Source organism: Tursiops truncatus, chromosome 1 (genome assembly GCF_011762595.2).
Source record: "Tursiops truncatus isolate mTurTru1 chromosome 1, mTurTru1.mat.Y, whole genome shotgun sequence".
NCBI classification, from domain to species: domain Eukaryota; kingdom Metazoa; phylum Chordata; class Mammalia; order Artiodactyla; family Delphinidae; genus Tursiops; species Tursiops truncatus.
Window position 1 is genome coordinate 71,386,074 of NC_047034.1, and position 24,824 is coordinate 71,410,897.

The 24,824-nt window shown below is 53.3% G+C and overlaps 3 protein-coding genes across 9 annotated transcripts in view; 1 reads left to right on the forward strand and 2 right to left on the reverse strand.

Moving 5' to 3' along the window:
• Positions 1-1,967: 1,967 nt before the first annotated feature.
• On the forward strand, positions 1,968-5,635 carry PAQR6 (progestin and adipoQ receptor family member 6). 2 transcript variants are annotated; one of them, XM_033857248.2, is made up of 8 exons: positions 1,968-2,219; positions 2,602-2,677; positions 3,124-3,251; positions 3,384-3,589; positions 3,716-3,842; positions 4,237-4,333; positions 4,540-4,690; positions 5,028-5,635. In XM_033857248.2, exons 2-8 carry the CDS (start codon positions 2,627-2,629, stop codon positions 5,300-5,302), a joined length of 1,035 nt encoding a protein of 344 aa, XP_033713139.1. In that variant the 5' UTR covers positions 1,968-2,219; positions 2,602-2,626; the 3' UTR covers positions 5,303-5,635. The 2 variants fall into 2 exon arrangements, with proteins under 2 accessions (XP_033713139.1, XP_033713153.1); XM_033857262.2 differs by lacking the exons at positions 3,384-3,589; positions 3,716-3,842.
• Positions 5,636-6,130: 495 nt separating this feature from the next.
• BGLAP (bone gamma-carboxyglutamate protein) lies at positions 6,131-8,745 on the reverse strand. Its single transcript, XM_004321617.4, has 4 exons — positions 7,120-8,745; positions 6,848-6,886; positions 6,574-6,643; positions 6,131-6,420 (listed from the first exon to the last, which is right to left on the reverse strand). Exons 1-4 carry the CDS (start codon positions 7,181-7,183, stop codon positions 6,291-6,293), a joined length of 303 nt encoding a protein of 100 aa, XP_004321665.3. The 5' UTR covers positions 7,184-8,745; the 3' UTR covers positions 6,131-6,290.
• A 137-nt stretch (positions 8,746-8,882) lies between these two features.
• SLC25A44 (solute carrier family 25 member 44) overlaps positions 8,883-24,824 on the reverse strand; it is a 43,619-nt gene continuing 27,677 nt past the window's right edge. For 3 of the 6 annotated variants that reach the window (XM_033857191.2, XM_019933267.3, XM_073806235.1), the window contains 4 exons: positions 13,190-13,295; positions 12,337-12,437; positions 10,924-11,119; positions 8,883-9,399 (listed from right to left, as the gene is read on the reverse strand). In XM_033857191.2, the coding sequence (XP_033713082.1) occupies positions 9,346-9,399; positions 10,924-11,119; positions 12,337-12,437; positions 13,190-13,295 (457 nt within the window). In that variant the 3' untranslated portion in view covers positions 8,883-9,345. The other 3 variants (XM_073806236.1, XM_073806238.1, XM_073806201.1) reach the window with 3 other exon arrangements.

A 24,824-nucleotide genomic window follows, 5' to 3' on the forward strand; every position in this document is an offset into this window, starting at 1 on the left:
TTGTCTCCTGGTGCCTTTCTGTACAGTTTTATTGGGACATTGGAGATTACATACTGAAATGGCAGTTTGGAAAGGTTTCTTTGAGGTGGCCCAGTTGAAGCAAGTAACCAGCAGCTGGAGCACAAACTCCAGAGACGGTTTTGATAGATGTGAAGTTCATTGAACTGAGCTGCTGCCTTCACAAGGGTGATAGGTGAAAACAATATACAGATGATCCTGAAGAATATGTGGTTTTAGGGCGCTGACCCCTATGCAAGCAAAAATCTGCACTTGATTTTACAGTCCGCCCTCTGTATCTGCAGTTCCACATCCATGATTCAACCCACTGGGGACCGTGTAGTACTGAGTACATATTTAGTGAAAGAAAGCTGCATATAAACGCAGTTCAAACCTGTGTTCAAGGGTCAACTATTTTGAAGGTTACGTTGCTCCCTGGGGGTGGTTTGCGGTTTTCAGCTGGGTCCTCTGAATCAGGGAGAAACTTCCTCAGTGGAGAGGTGAGGGTGAACCTTGAAACCAGCCTCTGAGTATTCAACCCCATCCCTCCGCAAGCACTGACACCTCAAGTGTGTCTGGGGAGTGGAGAAGCTTGGTGAACCCCTCGAGGTTGAACCAACATTTACCAAATGCATTTGCTCTGGATTCTGCCCAGCACCAGGCGCTGAGAGGCAGCGAAGCACAGTGAGAAGAGGTTTTGGAGAATTCATATTCAGGGTTTGGATTCCTCTGCCCAGCTTGAGGCAGAGCCACTCTCAGCTCCTGGGAGAGCCTGGAACCCTGGAGCCGTGGGGCAGCCTGGTCTGAGGGGGGCGCTCTGCACCACCCTGGCTGCATCCTGGCTAGGGCCCTGGCCTCTTCCGGCCAGTCTGCTCTCAGTGGGGTGGGGTCAAGCTGAAGGGGCTGGCTGTGCGCTGGAGCCCGAGTGAGCTGCCTGCTAATGGGGCTGGGCCACCCCGCACGGCTCTCTGGAGGCTGGACAAGGCTGGGATTGTTCTCTGGCTCCCCTTTGTCTCCCACTCCCCGCCCAGGCCTGGCCCGCCTGCCCGCCACTCTCTTCTCCCTCCCATTGGCCCGGCTGGCAAGAGCCAGGGACTCCACCCGTGGAGCCCGGGGCCTGCCGACCCACCGGCTTAGGAGCGCCCATCAAACTCTGGGTAAGGAAGCTCACCTGGGGCCAAGACGCCCGTTCTGGGGAACTAGAGGCCACTCGCCTGCTCCGGCCGGCCCCTCCCCCATTTCCACGGCTCCAGCACAAACTACTTCAGAGACCTCTGAACCCCAGTGCTGAGGGAAGGGACCCTGAGGGGAGCTAGACGCCAGCATCTTCCTGGTCCACCCCTCCCCCAGGCAGCTTGGGCCGCACTCAGGATAGGTCAGAATACCCCCATCCCACTTCCGGGAGGGGTCATCTATCTTAGTTTCTTTTTGTTTTTTGGCTGCGCCCCGAGGCTTGTGGTAGTGGGATCTTAGCTCCCCGACCCGGGATCAAACCCAGACCCTCGGCAGTGAAAGCACAGAGTCCTAACCACTGGACCGCCAGGGAATTCCCGGGGTCATCTATCAAATCTCAGCCAGGGTGCAGGGACTAGGGACCAGGTCGGCCTTGTGCCCAGCAGGGTCCCCAGCACCCAGCTCAAGGGCAGAGGGCCCCCAAAATGTTGAAAGACAGGAACAGAGGCTTGGGGTTCAGGCTGGCGGTGTGAGGGCCCAGAGTGTGTGCGGAGCAAACATGCACACAGAGAGTAGGCAAAGCGATGACAGGAAGAGGCACGGGGCGGGGCTGGAAAGTTTTGGCCTGGAGAGGCGGGAGGAGTGTCCTGTTCTCCCTCCTCCTGGGGCAGCTCCACCCGCCCTGGTGGCCCAGCCCATCCACTTGTGCCAAGGAATGTGCCTGGGAGAGGCAGCCTGGGAGGCGGGCGGGCGGGGCAGCAAAGCTGCGGCCACCCGGAGGCAGCACACAGGTCTGAGGCTGAGGGGCCGGGGCTCAGGTGGGGCAGGGACCCCAAATGCCCCCCCCGGGGCACACGTGTAGTCTTCAGAGAAGAGCCAGGCATCCCCCTAATTCCTTGTCCCACCGGTAGGCATCTGGCCTCTCCAAGAATTCTCCCTGAGCACCCTAAGTTGTCTGTGCTCAGCCCAGGCACTGTGAGCCAAGGAGCTTTCTGGTGCTGGCGATGGCGGTGGTGGTGTGTGCTTAGGCGCTCTCTGTGCTGGCCTCCGTAAGTCAGGGTTCTTCTGAGACAAAAACTGGGGGTTGGGGACCTGGCTCCAGGGTCCAGGGTTACTGAGGCAGCCTTCTGGCTGAGGAGGACCCTCCAATCCTTGCTGAGTCGAGGCTGACCAGCTCCTCTCAATGGGGGAACTAAATAGCCCCCAGGCTAGGCTGGGGAGGGGTTGGGGTTATGACCACTGGGGAAGCTGGGCCAGCCTCCCCTGGCCTGAAGGAAGCAGCTTGGTGGCCAGCTACCACTCGCATGCATGTCCGGGTACACAGCCTACCCTGGGACTCAGTGACCAGGTTCAGCCTGGACCTGGGCGAAAAGGGACCTGTGGATGGGGGCAGATACCTAATTCCGCCCCCCCCCCGCCCTTTGTCTCTAGGTCAACGTGGAGGTGCCGGGCCACCATGCTCAGTCTCAAGCTGCCCCAACTCCTTCGCGTCCACCAGGTCCCCAGGGTGAGGGAGTCACCAACTCCTACTTCTCAGGGGACTGGCTGGGGCAAAGTTTCTTCTCTTTTTGCAAGTGCAGAAGTCCCTGCTCTAGGCTAACTCTTATCCCTGCCATTTCAGTGTGGGACTCTTCTGCTCTCTAAGGAACAGGCTTGTGACCTGCTCCCTAGAGCCCAGAACACTCTTTTATCCAGAGTCGGCTTCCTCAGAGCACCCTGTGTCCATCCTATCTTGTCCCCTTACTCTGCCTCTTCTGTTTCTCACCTGCTCTCTGGGTACTGGAAACTGTGGTGAGATGGGGTTGGATTTAGTTTGACTTTGGGGCCATTGTGATCTCCAGCCCATTCCCTTCCACCCTGCTTCCAGAGAAAGGGTGGGACACAGTGGAGTCCCTTGGAGAGAAAGGGTGGGACACAGTGACTCCTCTCCTCCCTTGCCCCCCACAACCCCAGGTGTTCTGGGAAGATGGTATCATGTCTGGCTACCGCCGCCCCACCAGCTCGGCCTTGGACTGTGTCCTCAGCTCCTTCCAGATGACCAACGAGACCGTCAACATCTGGACTCACTTCCTGCCCACTTGGTGAGGGAGGCTCTGTCCCAGGCTTGGGCCTCGAGCTCAAGGGGGTACTCAGGCGGACCGGGACCGTCCGGGCCCGCGGGCTGCACTGGGAGTCGCTGGGGGTCCGGTGGCCTGAGCACGTGCCTGCCGCAGGTACTTCCTGTGGCGCCTCCTGGCGCTGGCGGGAGGCCAGGGCTTCCGGTCGGAGCCCTACCACTGGCCGCTGCTCGTCTTCCTGCTGCCCGCCTGCCTCTACCCGTTTGCGTCGTGCTGCGCGCACACCTTCAGCTCCATGTCACCCCGCGCGCGTCACATCTGCTACTTCCTGGACTACGGCGCGCTCAGCCTCTACAGCCTGGGTGAGCCCCGCGGCGGAGGCTGGGGCGGTGGGCAGGGGGGCGGGGGCGTTCCGGGGCGGGGCGGGGGTGTGGCGCGGGGTCTCCGGGGCGGGGCCTCAGCTCCCCTCCCCCCCTCCCCCCCGCCAGGCTGCGCCTTCCCCTATGCCGCCTACTCCATGCCGGCCTCCTGGCTGCACAGCCGCCTGCACCAGCTATTTGTGCCCGCCGCCGCACTCAATTCTTTCCTGTGCACCGGCCTCTCCTGCTACTCCCGGTGGGTTCTCGGCCAGTGGTGAAGGGGAAGGCGGAGGGACAGGACAGAGCACCCACAAACACCTGGACACCCAGGACCACTGGGGTGTGCCTGCGTTTCACTGCTCTTGAACAACATTGGTAACAATGGGACCGTTTATTGAGGACTTACTGTGCCCAGACCCTGTGCACCAGCACCATCCCTGCGCTGTCTCTAACTCTCACAAGCCACCTAAGAGGCAGGTGTCTATCCCCGTCTAACAGCTGTTGTCACTCACAGAGGAGTCATGTGGCCTAAGGGCTTTCATAGCCACTAAGCTACACTGACATTCCATCTTGGCCAAAGGTCCCCTGCCCTCCTCTGACCCCCACCCCAGCATAAGGATGGTGACCAGCCTTTCACTCCCGCCTCCCAGGTTCCCAGAGCTAGAAAGCCCTGCGCTCAGTAAGATCCTCCGCACGGCTGCCTTCACCTATCCCTTTCTGTTCGACAACCTCCCGCTCTTCTATCGGGTAAGGCTCCTGCTTTCCTGTCCTGACCCTCACAGTGCCCACTCCCAGCCCTGCCCCCTCGATCCCTGACTCAGCCCTGCTGCCCACCCTCCTAGCCCAGCACCCAGTCCAGCTGTGCCCTCCCCCTCCTCATCCTCACCAGATCCCAGACACATGATGTCCACCCCCAAAGCCCCTCCCCGTCAACGCTGCTTTTCCTTTGCCAGCTCGGACTGTGCTGGGGCAGGGGCCACAGCTGTGGGCAGGAGGCACTGAGCACCAGCCACGGCTACCACCTCTTCTGCGCGTTGCTCACTGGCTTCCTCTTTGCCTCCCACCTGCCTGAGCGGCTGGCACCAGGACGCTTTGATTACATCGGTGAGAGCAGACCTGGCCTGGCCCAGGAGGGGATGGGGAGACAGCTCCCCAGAGCACAGAGTGAACTGAGTAAAGGAGAGTATTCCTGGCAGGGCCCTCAGGGTCCAGGCCCAGCCCCAGTCCTCAGACAACAACAAAACCAGCAGCCTGTAGGCCAGGGGCTCTGTGCACAGCAGCTCACTCACTCTTGCCAATAACTCTGGGAATTGGGTTTCTTATTCCCAGTTTTAGGGGAGTAGCAGGCCCAGAGGATGTGGTGCTCACCATGGGTCACAGGATGAGTTGGGGCAGCCCTGGGGATGGGGTATGTGCCCTCACACGCCCATCCTCCCCACAGGCCACAGCCACCAGCTATTCCACATCTGTGCAGTGCTGGGCACACACTTCCAGCTGGAGGCGGTGCTGGCTGATATGGGATCTCGCCGAGCCTGGCTGGCCATGCAGGAACCGCCGCTGGGCCTGGCGGGCACAGTGGCCACACTGGGCTTGGCAGTGGCTGGGAACCTGCTCATCATTGCTGCTTTCACAGCTTCCCTATTTCAGGCTCCCAGTACGTGCCCCCTGTTGCAGGGTGGCCCGCTGGAGAGGAATACAAAGGCCAAACTACAGTGAGGCCCCAGCTCTGAGCCTGCCCTGGAGGGAAGCAGAGGCCAGGTGCCCCCCCCCCCCCGCCCCCGCCCCCGTGCTGGGGAGGAGCCCAGACCCAGGCCTGATAAGACAGGGGCACTTCTGAGCCTGGAACCAAGAGGAGTGGCTGAGGAGAGAGTGCGGAGATCAGAAGGCAGAGGAGAGGAGAGGGGCTGGGAGGCTGGTAGAGAGTAGGAGGGTCAGGGAGGGTGCTCTTGATGGGGCTGGGGGAAGTGCTGAGGGTCTGAGAGGGGAGGTGCGTGTGTCCAGGCTGGAGCTGCCCCACCTGCCATTGAAGGCTGGGATGGGGAGGTGTTGGGCCCTTTCATCTGGTCCCATCTCTGGTGCTCCTGGAGTTTCTGCTCAGCCCAGGCAAGAACTAACATGACTAACCCAGGCCCATCCTGAATGCTTATTAACCAGGCCAGGAGGCCCGCTACTGCCCCCACCCCCAAACCAGGCAGTACCATCTACCGGAAGCTCTTTGCCTATGGCGATGAGGCTGTCTGTCCTGGTCACAGCCGTGTACTCCAGGCGTCCAGGCCTTTGGGATCTGGTCTATTTGGGTGTGTCACGGATGGGGCAGTGGGTTGAGGTGGGGGAGGGTGCTGGGCTAGAGAGGAGAACCCTATTTAGACTTTAGGAAGCCACCTTCAATGCTTCTGGACTGAGGCAGGGATAAATAAATAACTCAACAACAGATTTTGGGAAGCACTTTCTGGGACTGAAAAAGATAAAACCTCTCCACTCCCCATCCTCCCAATACCTCCTCCTCACACTCCATAGATGGACAAAGAATCACAGCCCCACCAGTTCCTCTTCCGGAGTTTATTCTGGAGCAGCTGGGATGATGCTCCCAGCTGCTGGGATCTCACACTTGCCGGGCAGGGAGGTCAGGGAGAGGGGAGGGGGAGGGGTCCCGGAGAGGAGCCAGAGCTGGGGGCTGCCAGCCAGGCCGGCAGGGCTGAGAGCTCTAGGCTGTGCCGTAGAAGCGCCGATAGGCCTCCTGGAAGCCAATGTGGTCAGCCAGCTCGTCACAGGCGGGGTTGAGCTCACACACCTCCCTCCTGGGCTCCAGCGGATCTGGGTAGGGGGCTGGGGCTCTGAGAGCCCAACACACTGGCGTCAGCCTCCATGCAAAATGCCCGCCCCTCCTCCCACTGCACTTGGGGCTCCAGAGTCCTCCCACAGCGGCCGCTCCTCCCAGCCCATCCTGGAGATGCAGGGCCCTGGCCCAGCACCTGCTTTTCTCTCACCCCAGCCCATGATCCAGGTAGCGCCTGAGTCTCTTCACCACCTCGCTGCCCTCCTGCTTGGACACAAAGGCTGTGGAGCAGAGGGTCAGGGGTCAGGTGATTCCGAGTTTGGGTGGACAAGGTGGGGAGTAGGCTGGCCTTCCTGAGAGCCAGATGGGAGGGGGCAGGAGGGGAGAATGGGACTGAGGGGACCAGGGTGAGACAGGGGTGCTGGGAGTGGGCAGCACCATTGAGTGATACAGGGCACAGCTTCCCATCAGGCCCTGCCTCATACCTGCACCTTTGCCAGACTCCTCATCTCTGGGCTTTGCATCTGCAAGAAAAAGGAGCCCAGTTCACCCCTGCTCATCCCTAGGGCTCTCCCTCTCCTCCCCTCTCCTCTCCTCTCCCTCCACAAGGACAGCAGTGGGGGCAAATGGACTGAGCCCACAGAAAGGTGGTTAGACTGCCAATAGGGACTGCCAGTGGAAGGGGTGAGGAGAGGTGAGGCCATGGTGCTTTCCCCTCGCAGCTCCCGCGGGCCGGGGCAGGGGTAGGGGCACTCACCTGACCAGCCAGCGAGGCAGAGTGTGGCCAGGGCCAGTAGGGCGAGGAACATGAGGGGTCTCATGGTGTGTCTGTCAGCGGCTGTGCTAGGGCTGCTGCTCAGGACTCAGCTGGTCTGCCCCTCCCAGCCTCCAGCACTGTTTTATACTCTCTGGGCTGTGCCCCAGAGGCAAGGGTGCGGGCGGGTCTTGGGGGAATCTACCAGGGCTATTTGGGGGTCAACTGCCTAGGCCAAACCCCAAAGGATGTTGTGGTTGGAGCTGCGGCTGCCTGGGCAGGCCTCTGGGAGTGATGGAGGAAGGTGGGCTTCAGTCCAAGACTGCCAGCCTCCAGACAAGGTCCCCAGCCCCTCCTCAAGGGGGTTGCCCCAGGTCTCCCAGCCCCTACTCACTCTCCCTCGGAGCCCCAGCCTCAGTTTGAGCACCAGCGGGGCAGACGGGGAGGGGTAGGAGGGGGAGCCTAGAGAGGAAGGGGGGCCCAGAGGTCCAAAATAGATTTGCACAGAGCTGGGCTACAGCCTCCCACAGGCTGATTTCCACTGTCAGCCCTGTGGGCAGGAGCCAAACTCAGTGAGGGAGGGCCAATGCCCTCATTCACCCCGAGGGCCTCTGCCCCAGAGAGACCTCAACAGCAGGCCTGGCATGGGGGCGGCTCGACTCTGCTCAGGCCCTGAGCCTTGGGACGGGGGAAGGGGTTGGGGCAGCATAGGGCCAAGAGCCAAAAGCCAACACAGGTGTGGCCAGGTGTGAGGTAAGGACAGCCCTTCTGTCTGCGACTGGCCAGGTGGGCACTGAGGTGGGAACCCCCTTCCCCATGCCCCTCGCACCTCTGAGCTCCTGACCGCCCCACCCCGATCCTTTTCCTGCCCTCACAGCCTCCCCACTGCCAACAACCCTGGGGACCTGTCCTCCGAGGGGCAGAACATCCAGCCTGAAAAGCGCCACCCCAGACCTGAAAGCCACTTCTGCCTCAGCTCAGCCTGGAGAAGAGGGAGGGTGTCCTCCCCCACCACCCACTCACCAGGTGGAGACCTGCCAGACGAAGCACTGCTGCCTCCACCCCACGGCCGGTGGCTGGATGTTTAGGCGTGTCCAGGAGGAGAGAGGAGCCACTAGGCTCAACTTGGGGGGGTGGGGTTGATGATCAGGGACCACCCTGCCATCTTCCCGAGTGTCCCCGCTGCTCCTAGACAGACCCAACCAGGCCTCTCTCTACAGAGTTAGGGTGAAGCCCTCGCCAGGGAAGAAAGTTCTGCCCCCACCCACACCCACTCCTTTCACCCTCCGGTCTGGAGGAAACACCCACCCTGCCTTTGGCTAAGTCACTCCTGATGCCCTGTGGCCCTGGCTGGGGAAGAGGGGGTTGTGAGAAGCCAGAGGACAAAGCCCCAGCCATTTGGAGGGCCCACTTGCTCCATGTTCGAGCACTCACCAGGCGCAAACAAACACCTAGGGAGGCCCACCATAGAGCCTCTCAGAATCAACCCAAGGCAAAGAGAAGGGCAGGCGCATGGACAGTGACACCCCCCCGGCAGCTTGTCCTGGCCTCAGGGAACCCAAGGCTCCTGGTTTCTGTGACAAGGGGCTTCACTGCCCTTCCATACAGATGGTCAGATACACCCCCCACCAACCCTCCCCAGCCTGGAGGCTCTCAGAGCCCTGCAACTGGGGCCTCGATTGGAGCCAGGACTCTGGAGTCCAGGGTGGGATCTTGGCCTAGGAGAGTCCTGGGAGAGGCCCAGGCAGAGGGAGCATCCTCACAGATTACAGTGTAGTGAAGGAAGTTTATTTGCGGATGTGGGGAGAACATGGCAGGGGCCCTTGGGCTGGCCAGCAAGGGGGCAATCAGTGGAAACTGAATACAGATTCCCCAAGCCAGGTCCTAGGGAGGGCTCAGGAATAGGCAATATGTATGATGGGGGTAGGGTGGGGGGTTGGCCTGAACCTAAAGGAGAGGCAGCATGGTGCCTAATTCCCAGGGCGGGAGCTGGCCAAGAATCCTAAAGTTAGAAGAAAACAGGGAGGAATCTGAAGGTAGTGTGTGTGTTTGACCCCAAAGGAGCCCCAGAGGCACAACGGCAGTGGAGACAGCTGAGGCCTCCTTCTCCGGCAAATTTCATCACTGCTTAGGGACTGTTCTTGGAGGCAGCTCACTCAGGCTCAGCATCCTGGACCACAGGCCCTTGACCTTGACTGCCCTCTGCTCCTGGGCCGGGCCCTCTCCTCCTCACTCAGGCTCCCTCAGCACGGCCACCAGCTCCTTCTGTTCTCTGTGTAGAGCCTGACACCAATGAGAGAGAACAGACAGACTGGGAGATGAGAAAATCCAAATGCTTTCCCTCCACTGTCCTTGACTCCAGGCCTGGGTTTCCCCCAGGATGATAAGGAAGGGGTCTGAAACTCATATCACAGGCTCAGCAGGGCATATTAGGAAATCCGCCCCACTCAGCAGTTTGTTTATGGCAGGCTGGGTGCCATGGCCACCTAGGCTGGGCCTCCCCAGAGAAGAGCCGATTTTCAAAAAGGGCCCCTTAAGTGTCCCCCGATCCTCTGACCTCACTGGAGATTTCTAGCAGAGAAACTTTCTTAAATTAAGTGGACTTGCAGCTGGGCTACAGACATGGGAATTGTAGTGAAAAAGGGCTCTTTGAGCCCACACAGGGCTCAGCACTCAACACTCAATCCAGCTGACCCACTTCAAACAATGGTTAGCATCTGTAGCTGTAATGGGAGAGGTATGGCTATAAGAGCAGGGGGCTTCCTTCTTCCTCTTAAAATAGAAGCACTGAATGTCAGAGCTGGCAGGGCGTTGGGGATCACTACTTGGCCAATTTGGAAGCCAAAGCCTAGACAGGGGAGTGACCCTTGGCCTCATGGTGATGAAGCGCCAATGGCAGAGCAGCCGGAGGACTCAGCAAGGCAGCCCCGAGAGTACCCGAGACACAACTCTCAACTGTGGAACCTGTCCCAGGAGACGGCACTAGGCTGAGGCCTCGGTTATACCACCTGGGTGTCTGCTGTGTAGAGCCTGGGCCACTGCACTACACTACACTACACTACACACCCCCAGGGCCAGTGTGTTACAGGAGGAGGCTGAGGGGGTGAAGATAAGAGGAAGCAGAGCAAGGCACCAGCCTTTCTCCTGCTGCCGCCTCCCTGAGGCTTGGGGCCTTGCTGAGGCTGGGGCAGGGCCTTCAGATTGCCCCTGACTGGTCTTGGGAAGAAGACCAGGGGACCTGAGAGCCATGGATCTGGGGACTTATCCCCCTCGGGAATAGGAGGGTCTGCCCCAGGAAGGGAGCTGTCGAGTGGCCACAGGTAAACATAAGTTGGACATCTAAATGATGAGGAGAACCCAATAATGGGCCACCATTCAAGCCCCACTAGAAACCCTCTTTTGGAACTACATTTTGAGCCGGCGAGAAAGTCCATCTCATCACTCTGTAGCCACACGTGCTATCTGCGTCACCCAGCCTGATTACTCTCTTCCCCCTTATTCAACAACTTGGCCCCAAGTGACTGTGGGCCACTTTCAGAAATTGAGTTCACCCTCAAAGGACACGTATTTGTTGCATGGAGGATATATCTTAGGTATGTTGACGGCTCTAGAAGTCATTCTCTGTACACATTTTAAAAGTACTGGGCAGTGATCACATGGAGTAGAACCACCATGGCTACAGAGGATTAACCCTGATCCTGACATGGAGGAGCCATCCCTGGGCAAGTCAGTTGCCCTCCCTGGGCCCGTTTTCTCCTCGGCTGCAGCAGGGGAGCACGTGCCTGAGGGCAGGGCCGGGACACTCACCTGCCAGGCCTGCTGCCGGGCCTGGCCCTGCAGCTGCAGCTCCTCCACCTGCCTGCGCCCGGCCAGGACGGCATCTGCCAGCTGCCTGTTCTCGGCCTCCTGTTTCTGCACACGGCGCTGCAGGGCGTCCCGCTGCTGCAGAAAGTAGGGCACCACAGCACTGCACAGGTCCTTCTCTGGGATCCCACTAGGGCGCCTGCAGGGCCGCAGGGGGCGCAGGGGTGGGGACAGAGAGTCGTCGTGTGGGGTAAGGCTTCTCCTTCCAAACCCAGCCAGTGGCATTCCCACCTTCAGCCTCCAGCTGGCTGGCTCTCCAGGACTCTCCTGTAGTCCCTCTCACTCCCAAGATCCAACCGCATGGCTCCTGCTCCTGAGGGGACGCTAACCCCTTGTCCCTTAGCTTCAGCTCCCAGGAACCAATCTCTCCTCTTCTCACCAACCCACACCTTAGCCCTCCTCCTCATCCACAGACACTCCCTCCAGCTGTAAACCTCCAGGGCTGGAGATGATTTCCTCAGTCCTTGTGACCATGTGCCTTGCTGGTGCATCCACACCATGGGACTGTGAGCTGGAGAGATGGGGAAGGTGGCGGCCTGAGAGCAGGCCCAGACCCCAAGAGGCCCTGGCTGGCTAACGTGAGAAGATAAAGGAAAGACAGGTCTGAGGAGGCAAGAGTTTAGGGGGTGCTGAGTGCCCAGAGTGAGGAGATAGGCCAGTTCTGATGGGCAGTGGGGTAGAAGCCACTGTAGGTTCTTTAAAAACTCTTTCTTAGTTATAAAAGTTAATTCTCTTAAGTTATGAATGTCACAAAGCATTAGCAAATTGAAAAGCACAAAAAAGGTTTTTACTCCTCCTGACCTAGGATTCTACTCAGGCAGGGAATGGAGGCAGGAGGCAGGAGCTCAGGCCACTTGCCATCTCGGTGGCCTCAACTCTCCACTCCTGTCCCCAGGGCCTCCTTCTCCATCCTGCCCAGAACAACCTGGCAGCAGGGCTGCCCACTGGAATGACAGCCCCGGGAGAGAAGGTCTTTCGTGTCTTAGTCACTGCTGAATCTCTGGCATCTACAACAGTATTAGGCGTATAGTAAGTGCTTCTAAGTGTTTGTTGAATGAACAAATGAATAAAAACCAGATGCCTGGGCCAGACTAATCGACATAAGACTCCAAACCTCGCTATTGTGCCTCATCCCACTCCCTCTACCCTCTCTCTTGCAGGCCAGATGGGTCCTGAAATGAGCTCCCTGGGAAGATTTCTCTCATCCCAGTCACCTCAACCCCCTGGACTACATGCGCTTGCCCCCAGCTCTCCTGCCCCAGAGGGGCTATGCATTTGTCTCTCTGTTCTGGGTCACTGTTTGGTGTTGGTCCTCTCCACCTGTCCATGCCGGGGGGCAGGCATCACCCTTCTCACCAAGCCGGCTCCTCGCAGTCCTTGCTTCCTTCCACAATCGCATCCAGCGCATTCAGGACAGCTTCCAGGTTTCCCTCCGCTTTGATTTCAGAGATTTCCTCCTGAAGAGAAAAGAGGAAAGAGCTATAGTAATACCAGACAACTCCATACGCTGAACTACTAACGGCACTTAGTAAAATTTTAGCTAATTTAAGTTCTGTCTCTATACAAACATTCCAACTTTTCTACATGTGACTTTTATAATTAAGAAAATAAAGTATAAAATAGAATACATTTAAAAAGAGCCTGCAGCAAGCCTCTCCTCCTGCACATCATCTCTGAAGGCTGCATCCCTGCTGTTGTCCCCACAGCTGAGCACCCTTTGCGGACAGCACACATACATTCTGATGCCTAACGAAGCCCATTCTGGAGTGTGACAGCATGGAAGTTAAACTCCCAAGAGGTATCACTTAAAGACAGGAATGGAATCCTGTCCTTTTCTGTATCCCCTCCGGTATGCAGTTCCAATGAATTCAACAATTTGCTAAATGCCTCCTCTGTGCCAGGCTCTGCACCAGGTGCTGGAGAAACACAGAGGAGTGGACCCAGGCGTGCCCTCGCTGAGCTCACAAGGTCAGGTGGGACAACAACTATAAACTCAATTACAACACAGGGCAATGAGACAAGAGGCATTCAAGACACCCCTGTCATTTGGAGGGAACGGATGATGGCCACTGCAGCCTGGGGGCACAGAGGACAGTTTCGGGGACTGAGGGCAGAGAGGGGCTGACGGCAGGGTCCCTTCCTTTAGGGGGCTGACGATCTGGAGGCAGGACCCGAGCCAATAGTACCTGCTGGGCTTCTTGCCACTCACCTGGATAGATGTCTGCAACTGAGTTACAAACTTGTCATAGATGCGCCGTGTCATCTCAGGCTGCAACTGGTAGAAGCACTTGTAACAGTCAGTGAATCTCTGGTAGCTGGGGGTAAGGAGAGAAGGCAAAGGTTGGGGGGTTCAGAGTCATAGGCTCTTCTTGCCTGGGCAGCCCTGCCCCTCATCACAGGACTCTGAGCCTTGTCTCCTTCATGGTGCTGGTTAAAGGCAGTAGATGCAAAGTGTCTCATCTGCAGCTCCAGTCTCCGAGGATGGCTCAGCCCCACCAGTCTCCCCACTTCCTCTCAGCAGAGCCCCAGTTGAGTTCACCCTCTGAAGGGTGGGTCACAATTGGGCCAGCCGTGGTTCTTAAACTTGACCTTACCAAGCACCAAATCACCAGGAGAGCTTGTTAAAACTCAGATCGCTGGGCCCCACCTCCTCAGTTTTGAACAAGCTCCAAGGTGCTGCTGGTGCTGCTGGTCTGGGCACTCCACTTTGAGAATCTCTGGTCATCCTAGTCCCCTTGCAGGGCTGCGTTAGGACAGGACATGTGGTCTCTGGGAGAGGTTTCCTTACTCCTGAAAAGAGCCACACTGGAAGGAACTGATGTCTGTAGGGCATGACTGTATCCAGGTGATGCCTCTAGCTCCCGGCAACCATGGAGGGCCTGGTCTGAGAGCAAAGTTTCTACCCTAAGGAGGCAGAGCAGAAAGAGGGAAAGAAGCCGGGTCTCTGAGAACATCGTCGAGCTGCTGAAAACACCCACCTGGAGCAACCCTACCTTGGGGCTTCTTGTTAGTGAGCTAATGCATTTCTCTTATTGTTCACACCATTTAAAATCAGGTCTCTGTCACTTGGCAGCAGATACACCCCTTGTAGCTGGAAAGGTCAAAGGGTACCCAGTACACTGCCAACGGCTTGTTCTTCTTGGAAAAAGAAACTCAAATAAGGTAAATGGCTGTCTCCTCTCCCTCTTCGTTTTTGTGCGTGTCTCTCAGCCTGCTCTCTCAGGCCCTTCCCCTCCACAAGTGTTCACTGAGCACCTGCTATGTGCTGGGTGCTCCGGGTCAGTGAGACTGGCACGGCCCTCCTAGAGCTTCCAGTAGAGGAAGAGATGGCAGCAAACATAGAAACTCACATGTGAATGTGGAGGAGATTACTTGTGGAGAGTGCCTGGAAGGAAAAGGACCAGGGTCATGGGGCTGAGAGGGTGTACCATGGGCATCACCTCTAAGTGGGGAGGTGGTCGGTGAAGCCCTCTCTGATGAAGCAATGTTCAAGGGACCTGCGAAAAGTGTCTGAGGAGGAGTCCTGGAACACAAAAAACCCACCCTGACGCTTCGCTATGGGCCCAGATACCCCTCAGCCATGTGAGCCAGGCTGCTGGGCTCTGGACAAACAGGGGGTTAGGTACCTGGAACCCCATGCATAGCCCCCACCACACCCAGGGAGTCACTACTGGGTCCTCCCTTTCTCATGGCTCTTTGGGCCTCCTGGCCTAATTCCTACCCCCAAAACAATGTCTTCTGAAACAGGTGCAGTGTGAGAGCAGTGGTGTGCCGAGGCCAGCTCACTGTGGCTTGTAAGAGATAACCGTTCAATTTCCAGGAAATCTGTGAGCCAGTTGTTAAACACAGCCATTACTGAAAATTAAATTATACAAAGTTACAATCAATTATATTAAAAACAAAGGTACCGGGACGTCCCTGGTGGGGCAGCGGTTAAGAATCCGCCTGCCAATGCAGGGGACACGGGTTCGAGCCCTGGTCCAGGAAGATCCCACATGCCGCGGAGCAACTAAGCCCGCGAGCCACAACTACTGAGCCCACGTGCCACAACTACTGAAGCCCGCACACCTAGAGCCTGTGCTCCGCAACAAGAGAAGCCACCGCAATGAGAAGCCCACACACCGCAACGAAGAGTAGCCCCCGCTAGCCACAGCTAGAGAAAGCCCGCACACAGCAACGAAGACCCAACGCAGCCAAAAATAAATAAATTAAATAAATAAATTTATTAAAAAAAAAGATACTAACTGCTCAAAACATATGACTTCCTAATCATTCTACACATTTTACTCTGCTCTGGAAGCTCTTTCCATCTATGGTCTCGATCTGTGGAAACAGGTGTGCTGCTGCCCATCTCTTCTCCACTGTGTGTAGTGATGCTACGCTGGTAAGCTTAGGAGTATTTACACCTCAGAAACTGGCAAACACTGCAAGCCAGGGCTTTATTTCAGGAGAGCTGGCTGTACGCACCTACCAGCACACCTCTGGGTAAGGGTGACAGTCTCTCATCCTTCTGAGGGTACACATTAGACATCAGTACCCCTTGGAGGCTAAACCTAGGTACCAAAAGGACAATACAAAGATGACAGGCATCATTTCAACCTGCAGCAGAGCCCCAGACATCTTGTTGTTTTGCCACTGACCCCACGAGCCACGCAGCCATGTGGCTACATGGAGGAATGTGGAGGGATACATGACACCTGACAAAGCACAGCTGGAATTGAAACCGGGTAATTGTGGCTTGAAATGGGTTTGGCTCAAACACGGGAGATCCTGTTCCTCCTCCCAGCCCACTCGCCAGGCACATCTGAGCTGGGTGCATCTCCACCCAGTTCAGGCGGCTGGCAGCAGACAGGGCCCAGGGCAGGGGTGAAGATAATTCTGCCCACCAGTGCTGCCGTCAACCCTTCTGAAACTTCAGTGAAAGTGAAGGACCCAGAAACATGTACACTGTTACAAACACGCAAGATGGGAAACATATGCTCCAAGGACATGGAGGGAGAACAGCCAGGTTGGAGGCCAGGAGGAAAGTGATTTCTTTTCTTTTCTTTTTTTATTGGGGTATAATTGCTTTACAATGTTGTGTTAGTTTCTGCTGTACAGTGAAGTGAATCAGCTATATGTATACATATATCCCATCCCTCTTGGACCTCCCTCCCCCCCATCCCACCCATCTAGGTCATCACAGAGCACTGAGTTGAGCTCCCTGTGCTATACAGCAGGTTCCCACTAGCTGTCTATTTTACACATGGTAGAGTATTTATGTCAAACCTAATCTCCCAATTCATCCTACCCTCCCTGTCCCCCACTGTGTCCACAGGTCCGTTCTGTACGTCTGCGTTTCTATTCCTGCCCTGCAAATATATTCATCTGTACCATTTTTCTAGATTCCACATATATGCATTAATATATGGTATTAGTTTTTCTTTCTGACTTACTTCACTCTATATGACAGACTCTACGTCCATACACATCTCTACAAATGACCGAATTTCATTTCTTTTTATATAATATTCCACTGTATATATTTATATGTATATATTTATTTGTATATATATTTATATATATATTCCACTGTATATATTTTATGTAATATTCCACTGTATATATTTACCACATCTTCTTTATCCATTCATCTATCGATGGACATTTAGGTTTCTTTTCTTTTCTTCTAGTTTCGTTGAGACATAATTGACATACAGCACCCTGTAAGTTTAAGGTATATAGCATAATGATTTGACTTAGATATATTGGTAAATGATTACCACAATAAGTGTGGTTAATATCCATCATCTCAAATAGAAACAAAAAAGAAGAAACAAAAGAAAAAAAAGGATTTTTCTTGTTATGAGAACTCGTAGGATCTACTTTTTTTTTTTTTTTTTGCGGTACGCGGGCCTCTCACTGTTGTGGCCTCTCCCGGTGCGGAGCACAGGCTCCGGACGCGCAAGCTCAGCGGCCACGGCTCACGGGCCCAGCGGCTCCGCGGCATGTGGGATCCTCCCGGACCGGGGCATGAACCCATGTCCCCTGCATTGGCAGGCGGACTCTCAACCACTGCGCCACCAGGGAAGACCGGATCTACTTTCTTAACAGCTTTCACATATACCATACAGCAGTGTTAACTGTAGTCATCAAGTTGTACGTTACATCCCTAGTACTTATTTATCTTGTAACTGGAAGTTTGTATCTTTTGATCAACTTCATGCAATTCCCTCTCCCCCGCCCCCCCCCCCCCCCCCCCCCCCCCCCCCCCCCCGCCCCCAGGGATTCCTTTCTTGGGAGACAATGCAGACCTGGGAATGCTGTGAATGCCCTTGTGAATTTCCTGAAAACATACATTCACAGAGAAACAGGAAAAGTGATGCATTTTAGAAAACATTCATTGCCACCCCCTCCAAATGTCAACTTTTATCTTCTCATGTAAACTCTAATGTCTTTGTGGATAGGGATGCCATCTGCAATGGTGCTGGGATTTCCAGGGTACCCAGAACAGTGTTAGATACATAGCACACTCAAGACATGCTGTAGACCAGGCGACTGGGGCTGAGCTGAGACCTGGGCTGCCTGGCCTCAGGCTTGGTCCATTCCCAGCCACCTCCCCTACCCTGGACTCCAGGGTACCAGGGCCTGGGCTACTTGGACAGAGCAGTCCTCTTCACAGAGCATCCCCAATGGTCCCTCTGCCAAGCCCCCCTTTGCCCTCTGCTGGAACGGTCTCCTGGCCTCGGCCTTCCAAGGGTACACAAGGGGCCATCCAGCTTTGTGCTGGGTAAGTGTACGGCTCTAAAGACTGCCTGTCCTTTTGCCTACGTTCAAATCCTACCTCTACCCCTCATCAGCTGAGTGATCCTGGACAACTTCTTTACCTTTATAAGCATCAGTTTCCTCCTTTGTCAAATGGAGATAATAACTATCCATAAGTCACAAAATTACTGTGAGGATGAAATGAGGTTACAGATATAAATACTTAGTACAGTGCAGAGCACACCCGGAAATGCTCCATGTTAGCTACAATTATTATTACTATTCTCAAAGGAACAGTCCTCACCACCCCCTGAGAAGTGTAGAACACAGTCAGTAACTTGGCTTCCCAGGGTTGAGAAGTCTGCAGAAGCAGGGGCTTAGTAAAAGCATTTTGGTTGCAACTGCATATGCAGGAAGAACCCATTGGCCCCCACTACAAAGAAAAGGCTACACTGTGGTCCCACAAAAAGGACCACATTTGTCATCAATGAAAGTAACTTTTTTTTTTTACATCTTTATTGGAGTATAATTGCTTTACAATGGTGTGTTAGTTTCTGCTTTATAACAAAGTGAATCAGTTATACATATACATATGTTCCCATATCTCTTCCCTCTTGCGTCTCCCTCCCGAAAGTAACTTTTAAAAGCTGCATTTACTGCTTCAAAACAGAGATGACTACATTAACTGATTTTAACCTATTTTTTTCTCTTAAATACTTCTTGTGCAATATCTGAGATACCGTCACTTTGTTTGTTTGTTTGTTTGTTTGTTTTTGCGGTACGCGGGCCTCTCACTGTTGTGGCCTCTCCCGTTGCGGAGTACAGGCTCCGGACGCGCAGGCTCAGCGGCCACGGCTCACGGGCCTAGCCACACCGCAGCATGTGGGATCTTCCCAGACCGGGGCACGAACCCGTGTCCCCTGCATCAGCAGGCGGACTCTCAACCACTGCGCCACCAGTGAAGCCCCATCACTGTTTTTGAACTCACTGATAAAGCATGTCTTTTACTGCACTAAAAACTCATTGTAAACTGAATTATCACACAAGTTTAACTTAAAGTACTTAAGGCCAGAATCAAACTCTGGTGGCTAGTCAATCTGTCAGTTTATATACGCAGATAAATTGTGTAAGAATGGAAAGACAGAGGCACAGACAAGTAAACACATGTACTAGTGCAAAGGAAGCCCTGGCTTCTCCATGGTAACCGGCTTGCTGCCCGACTGAACGCATGTTCCACAGACTGTCCGCCAGAGGGCGGGTGAGAACTGGCGTTTCCGACCAGTAAAGGAGTGGAGGCCAAAGACAGACCAAGACGGATAGAAGCTGGGGATAGAAGCTGGGGAGCGCAGTGACAGAAATTCATGCTCTCCACCCTCCAACCACCACCTGTACAGCTGCCCTGTTTCATTAAGAAATGTTTTTCGGACTTCCCTGGTGGAGCAGGGGTTAAGAATCCGCCTGCTAATGCAGGTGACATGTGTTTGAGCCCTGGTCAGGGAAGATCCCATATGCTGCGCCACAACTACTGAGCCTGCGCTCTAGAGCCTGCGAGCCACAACTATTGAAGCCTGCGCACCCTAGAGCCCGTGTTCTGCAACAAGAGAAGCCACTGCAATGAGAAGCCCACGCACCGCAAAGAAGAGTAGCCCTCACTTGCCGCAACTAGAAAGAGCCCATGCACAGCAACAAAGATCCAACACAGCCAAAAATAAATAAATAAACTTATTTATTTATTTAAAAAATGAAAGCAGAGAAAAGAGAAGGGAAGGGAGGGGAGGGGAGGGGAGGGAAGGGGTTTCTCTGTTTGGTCTTTCCCCCTCCCCCCTTTCTCAGCCCCAGGACTGAGAAAGCAAGAGGGGAAAAGAAAGCAGAAGTGTTCCTTGATGAAAATAAGAGATCAGTCAGCCACATGTAAATCAATTAAGTTAGAACATTCCCTCACACCATACACAAAAATAAACTCAAAATGTCTTAAAGACTTAAAATATAAAACCTGACACCGTAAAACTCCTAGAAGAAAACACAGGCAAAACATTCTCTGACATAAATTGTACCAATGTTTTCTTAGGCCAGCCTCCCAAGGCAATAGAAATCAAAGCAAAAATAAACGAATGGGACCTAATCAAACTTACAAGCTTTTGCACAGCAAAGGAAACCATAAACCAAATGAAAAGACAACCTACGAACTGGGAGAAAATATTTGCAAGTGATGCAACCAACAAGGGCTTCCTGGAGGAAGCAACGTCTGAGACCTATGAGAGTAGCAGGAGTCGGTCAGAGGACAGAAGGCCCTGGCAGCGCAGCTGAAGAGTGCACAGACATGCCTGTGTATAAAGATGTAATAACAAGAAATGTGTACTGAGCACTGACTAGAACCAGGCACTGTTCTAAGCACTCTACGTGAAGTAACTCATTTAGTCCTCACGATAACTCTATGAAGTAGGGTCTATTATCACCACGCCCATTTTTCAGATGAGAATGCTGAGGCAGAGAGAAGCTTATCGAAGGTCACAGAGTTGGGACATGTGGAACCATCTGCTCTGGATCAGGTGCCTTGACCTCCAAGACACACAGTCTGCAGGCTGGTAGGCCAGACACATAGAGTCTAGACCATATCATGATGGGAAGAGCTAGAAAAGGGTTTTAAGCAGGGGTGGGACAAGATCATATTTGTATGTTAGAAGCTCCCTCCGGCTGCTGTGTGAGGGCAGACTCAGGAGGCACAGCTGAGGTGATTGCCGACTTGAGCAAGGCAGACACAGTGGGGATAGAGTGAGGTAGATGGCCTGGAAACACACAAAGAAGAGAGAATCAGCATGATGGGGCTGAAGCCGCACACCACAGTCTGGTGAGTCATACCACACTTCAGAAACTAATCACTGCCAGTAGCACGCATCATCTGTACATTCAAAGATGGTGAGACATTTCTGAAACACTTATTTAATCGGAACATTTTATAGATCAAACCACTCTTTCCTGTGAAAAACTGTTTCCTATGAACACCAACAGTCTCTGCCACTAGTTTAAAACTCTACCAGTTCATGTACAAGTGCAATCAGCTCTCCTTCCTTGGTCACTGTCAGACGTAGGCTTTAAGTCAGTTTACACAGATCACACTCTGCAGCACATCTCAGGCTGCAAGACTGGACCAGGAAGGCACTGGACCAGTCTGCCATCTAAGAACTTAGGAACTGTCAATCACCTCTCACTCCCTTCAGCCCCCCCAGCACTGACAACACATGTGGCACAGCTGCCAGGTGCCACGGGTACCCCAAACAGTGCTAACTTCAACCGGGGCCCCACCAACACCAACTCTAATCAACTGCCTCTCTTGGCGGGTCCTGATTTATAACAAAACATAGCAAGCCTCATCTGCTTGCTTTAAGAGAATAGCTGTTTCTCAGAAGGTCCAGGAGGCTGTAAGGACAGAAAAGAATCCTTCATTTTCAGAGGACAAGGGAGAGGTCGCAAATGGTAAGTTCCAACATGGCCACGTTTCTATGTTCTGAAGCCTGAGAAAGGACAGATTCAGGCATCTTTGCGTCAGCCGGTCCAATGAAATGAAGACACCCTAACTGAAGATAGGGTTGTGGGTCTGTGAGATCTGATAGCCCAGCGAGGCCAATAATCTTCCAGTCACTGTGGAGTGCATCATATAATTTGCCCCCCTAGTTAAGCTAACATGAATGTGAAAAATATGCTGAGCTGTAGGGAAAACCAACCTGCGGTTTAAAATATCAGTTTGGATAAATGACATGTGAATAAACTAGCTTTTACTATGTAAAGATTCCTGTCCTCGCTATAAATACTTGGTCTTTGGGACTGAGGACTTCTAATGACTTGGGAGAGGGTCAAGCATTTGGATACATTTTAAAAGTCTGTATTCATACGACATTTTACTGAGCCCTTTCTATGTGGAAACCAGCCATAAGTTCCTACTTAACAAAATGAGGGGAAGGCTGTTCTAGCGAGAAGCAGTAAGTGGAAAGAGCAGGTGGCAAGGGTGGGGGGACAGTGCAGCACTCAATGCAGAAGAGCTTATGTGCGTGTATGTTTGCACCTGCACGCAAGTGTGCATATGCTGCATACCCATGGCCCTGACCATGGCTAGAGAGACAGGAGGGGCCAAGGAGTTAATGGCCTTTTACACTAAGCTAAGGAGCTGACATTTGATTCTGGAAGCAACCCTGAGCCAATTAAGCAGGAGAAAGACACGCTCAAATCTGAGCTGTAGACTGGAGGGGGCAGGACTGAAGCTGGAGGGCCATTGTGGAAGCTGGTGCAACAATCGTATGAGAGATAGTGAGGGGCTGAACTAAAACATTTGCAAAGGATGGAGAGGACACTGAGGAGACAGGCTGGAACCAACAGGGCTTGGTGGTTGACTGTAAGTAAGGGGTCAATGAGGACTCCCAAATCTCTGGCCTAGAGAATGAGTAGATGGTGGTATCTTCAACCAAGTTTGGGACCACAGAGGGAGGAGAAATCCTGTTTTGCTGAACTTAATGGTTCTGAGGGACACCAAGTGGAGATTTCTAGTAGTAGACTGTTAGAGGTCTGAAGCTCAGGAGGAAGATGTGGCTTGGGAACCCTCATTTATTCCAAAACTATTTATTGAATATCTACTATGTGCCAGGCACCATAATAAGCAATGAGTAGAGAGTGGTGAACAAGACAGATAAGATCCTGTCCTCAAAGACCTTACGTTTTATGTGGGGAAGACAGACCACAAACAAACAGGCAGACAGTAGAACTATATACTGTGATAAGTGCTATGAAGGAATAAAATACGGTGCCATGATAAAGAATAACCAGGGGAGAAAGGTGGCTTTAGAGAAGGTCAGGGAAGAGATGGAGGAAAACCATTGCTGGCAGAGCAAACAACAAGTGCAAAGTGCCCTGAGGTGAGAAAGCTCTTGACATTCTAGGAAATGAGGTTAGTATAACCAAGTATAGTTAGAGAGGGGAACAAGAAGTAGGCAGGGGCTAGAACATGTGGGGCCTTGGAAGCCACGGTAAGGACCAATGAACAGTCACAAAGGACTTTCAGCAGCAGCAAGGTATCAAATGGGATGTGATCATGAACATGTGTAGGTGAAGTAAGGAAAGGGCAATACTCACACATTTAAGGGACAAGTGGAGAAAGAAGAGCCCAAGAAGGAGCAACTAGTGAGGTAAAGGGACAGAGAATGGTGTTGCAAGCCAAGAGAGAAATATCAAGGACAGAGAAGTGGTTAACAGTCAAATGCTGCAAGGAAAGCAAGTAGGTTAAAGATGAAAAAAATATCCAAAATATTTAGCAACAAAGAGTTATTAGTGACCTTGAAAGGAAGGTTTTAGGGGAATGGTGGCAAATTGCCCTAAGCTGAGGAAAAAACTGGAGATGGAGAACTAGAACCTGGGAATGCAAAGACCCAAAGCCACAACCTGGGAGGTAAAGGGAAGGAAATTGATGGGGAGGTCGCTAGGAGGATGCAGGATTGGGCATCTCTCAGCCAAATTTGTAAATGTATAAACTCCTGCCTGGTGGTCTCAATTCTCTCTATGAACCAGGTGTTGGGGTCATTTTCACTGAGAGGGTACAGGGAGCAGAGCAGAGGAAGGGCCTGAGGGACATGATGAAGATTTTAAATAGCTACTGTGGAGAAGGGCAAGAGAACTGGTTGGAGACACGAGGATCATAGGCTCACTGAGGGTCCACATGAATTCCAAGAACATGACTTTGTGGAGGCACCGTTTTCCACCATGGGTGAGACTCTACAGTGCTGCGCGGAGGCTGAGTGTAGGGGCAGAGGAGTACAGACAGGATACTGAAGTTCGGTTTGACAGTCGGTGGGCTGGAAGGATGAGGGAGCAAAAGAGCTGTGAAACAGAAGTGTGGCTGCCTTGCATCTCCAACTGAACCTATCCAAACAGATGTCTTGATTTCCAACCCCAGACCCATTTCTCTCCCGCAGCTCTCAGCAGGGAGTGTTTCTTGCCCATCTCAGTAGATGGTAAAACCCTCCACTAAACCACTATCATGAAGAGTCAGCATCCTCTTGGAGTTCCCCTTTCCCTCATCTTCCCCTCCAAACCACTCTTTTTTTTTTAACCTTTTTTAAAAAAATGTATTTATTTATATTTATTTTTGGCTGTGTTGGGTCTTCGCTTCGCATGGGCTTTCTCTAGGTGCAGCGATTGGGGGCTACTCTTCCTTGCGGTGCGCAGGCTTCTCATTGCGGTGGCTTCTCTTGTTGCGGAGCATGGGCTCCAGGGCGCGTGGGCTCAATAGTTGTGGCTAGTGATCTCTAGAGCACAGGCTCAGCAGTTGTGGCACACAGGCTTAGTTGCTCCGTGGCATGTGGGATCTTCCCAGACCAGGGATCAAACCTGTGTCCCCTCGATTGGCAGGCGGATTCTTAACCAATGCACCACCAGGGAAGTCCCCGTAGTATTTTATTAGATAGTTATTATATTTACATAACCACATTCTTCAAATATTGGACATTTTTGGTGGTTTTCAACTATTTTCCACTGAACATGGAGCTACGATGAATATTTTTTGTATGTAAACTTTTTTGAAATAATTATAGATTTGTACGAAGCTGCAAAGAAATGTATCCTCCCCGATGTTATTAACATCTTACACAACTATAAAACAATATCAAAACCAAGAAGCTGACATTGGTGCAATCCAAAGATCTCATTCAGATTTCAACAGTTACACATACATTTGTTTGTGTGTGTACATCTTTTTTTTTTTTTTTTTTTTAATTTATTTTTGGCTGCATTGGGTCTTCGTTGCTGCGCCCAGGCTTTCTCTAGTTGCGGCGAGCAGGAGCTACTCTCCATTGCGGTGCACGGGCTTCTCATCGCGGTGGCTTCTCTTGTTGAGGAGCACGGGCTCTAGGCACACGGGCTTCAGTAGTTGTGGCTCACGGGCTCTAGAGCGCAGGTTCAGTAGTTGTGGCAACGGGCTTAGCTGCTCTGCAGCATGTGAGATCTTCCCGGACCAGGGACCGAACCTGTGTCCCCTGCATTGGCAGGTGGATTCTTATCCACTGCACCAACAGGGAAGCCCCTGTGTATCTTTATCACATGTGTAACCACCACCTCAG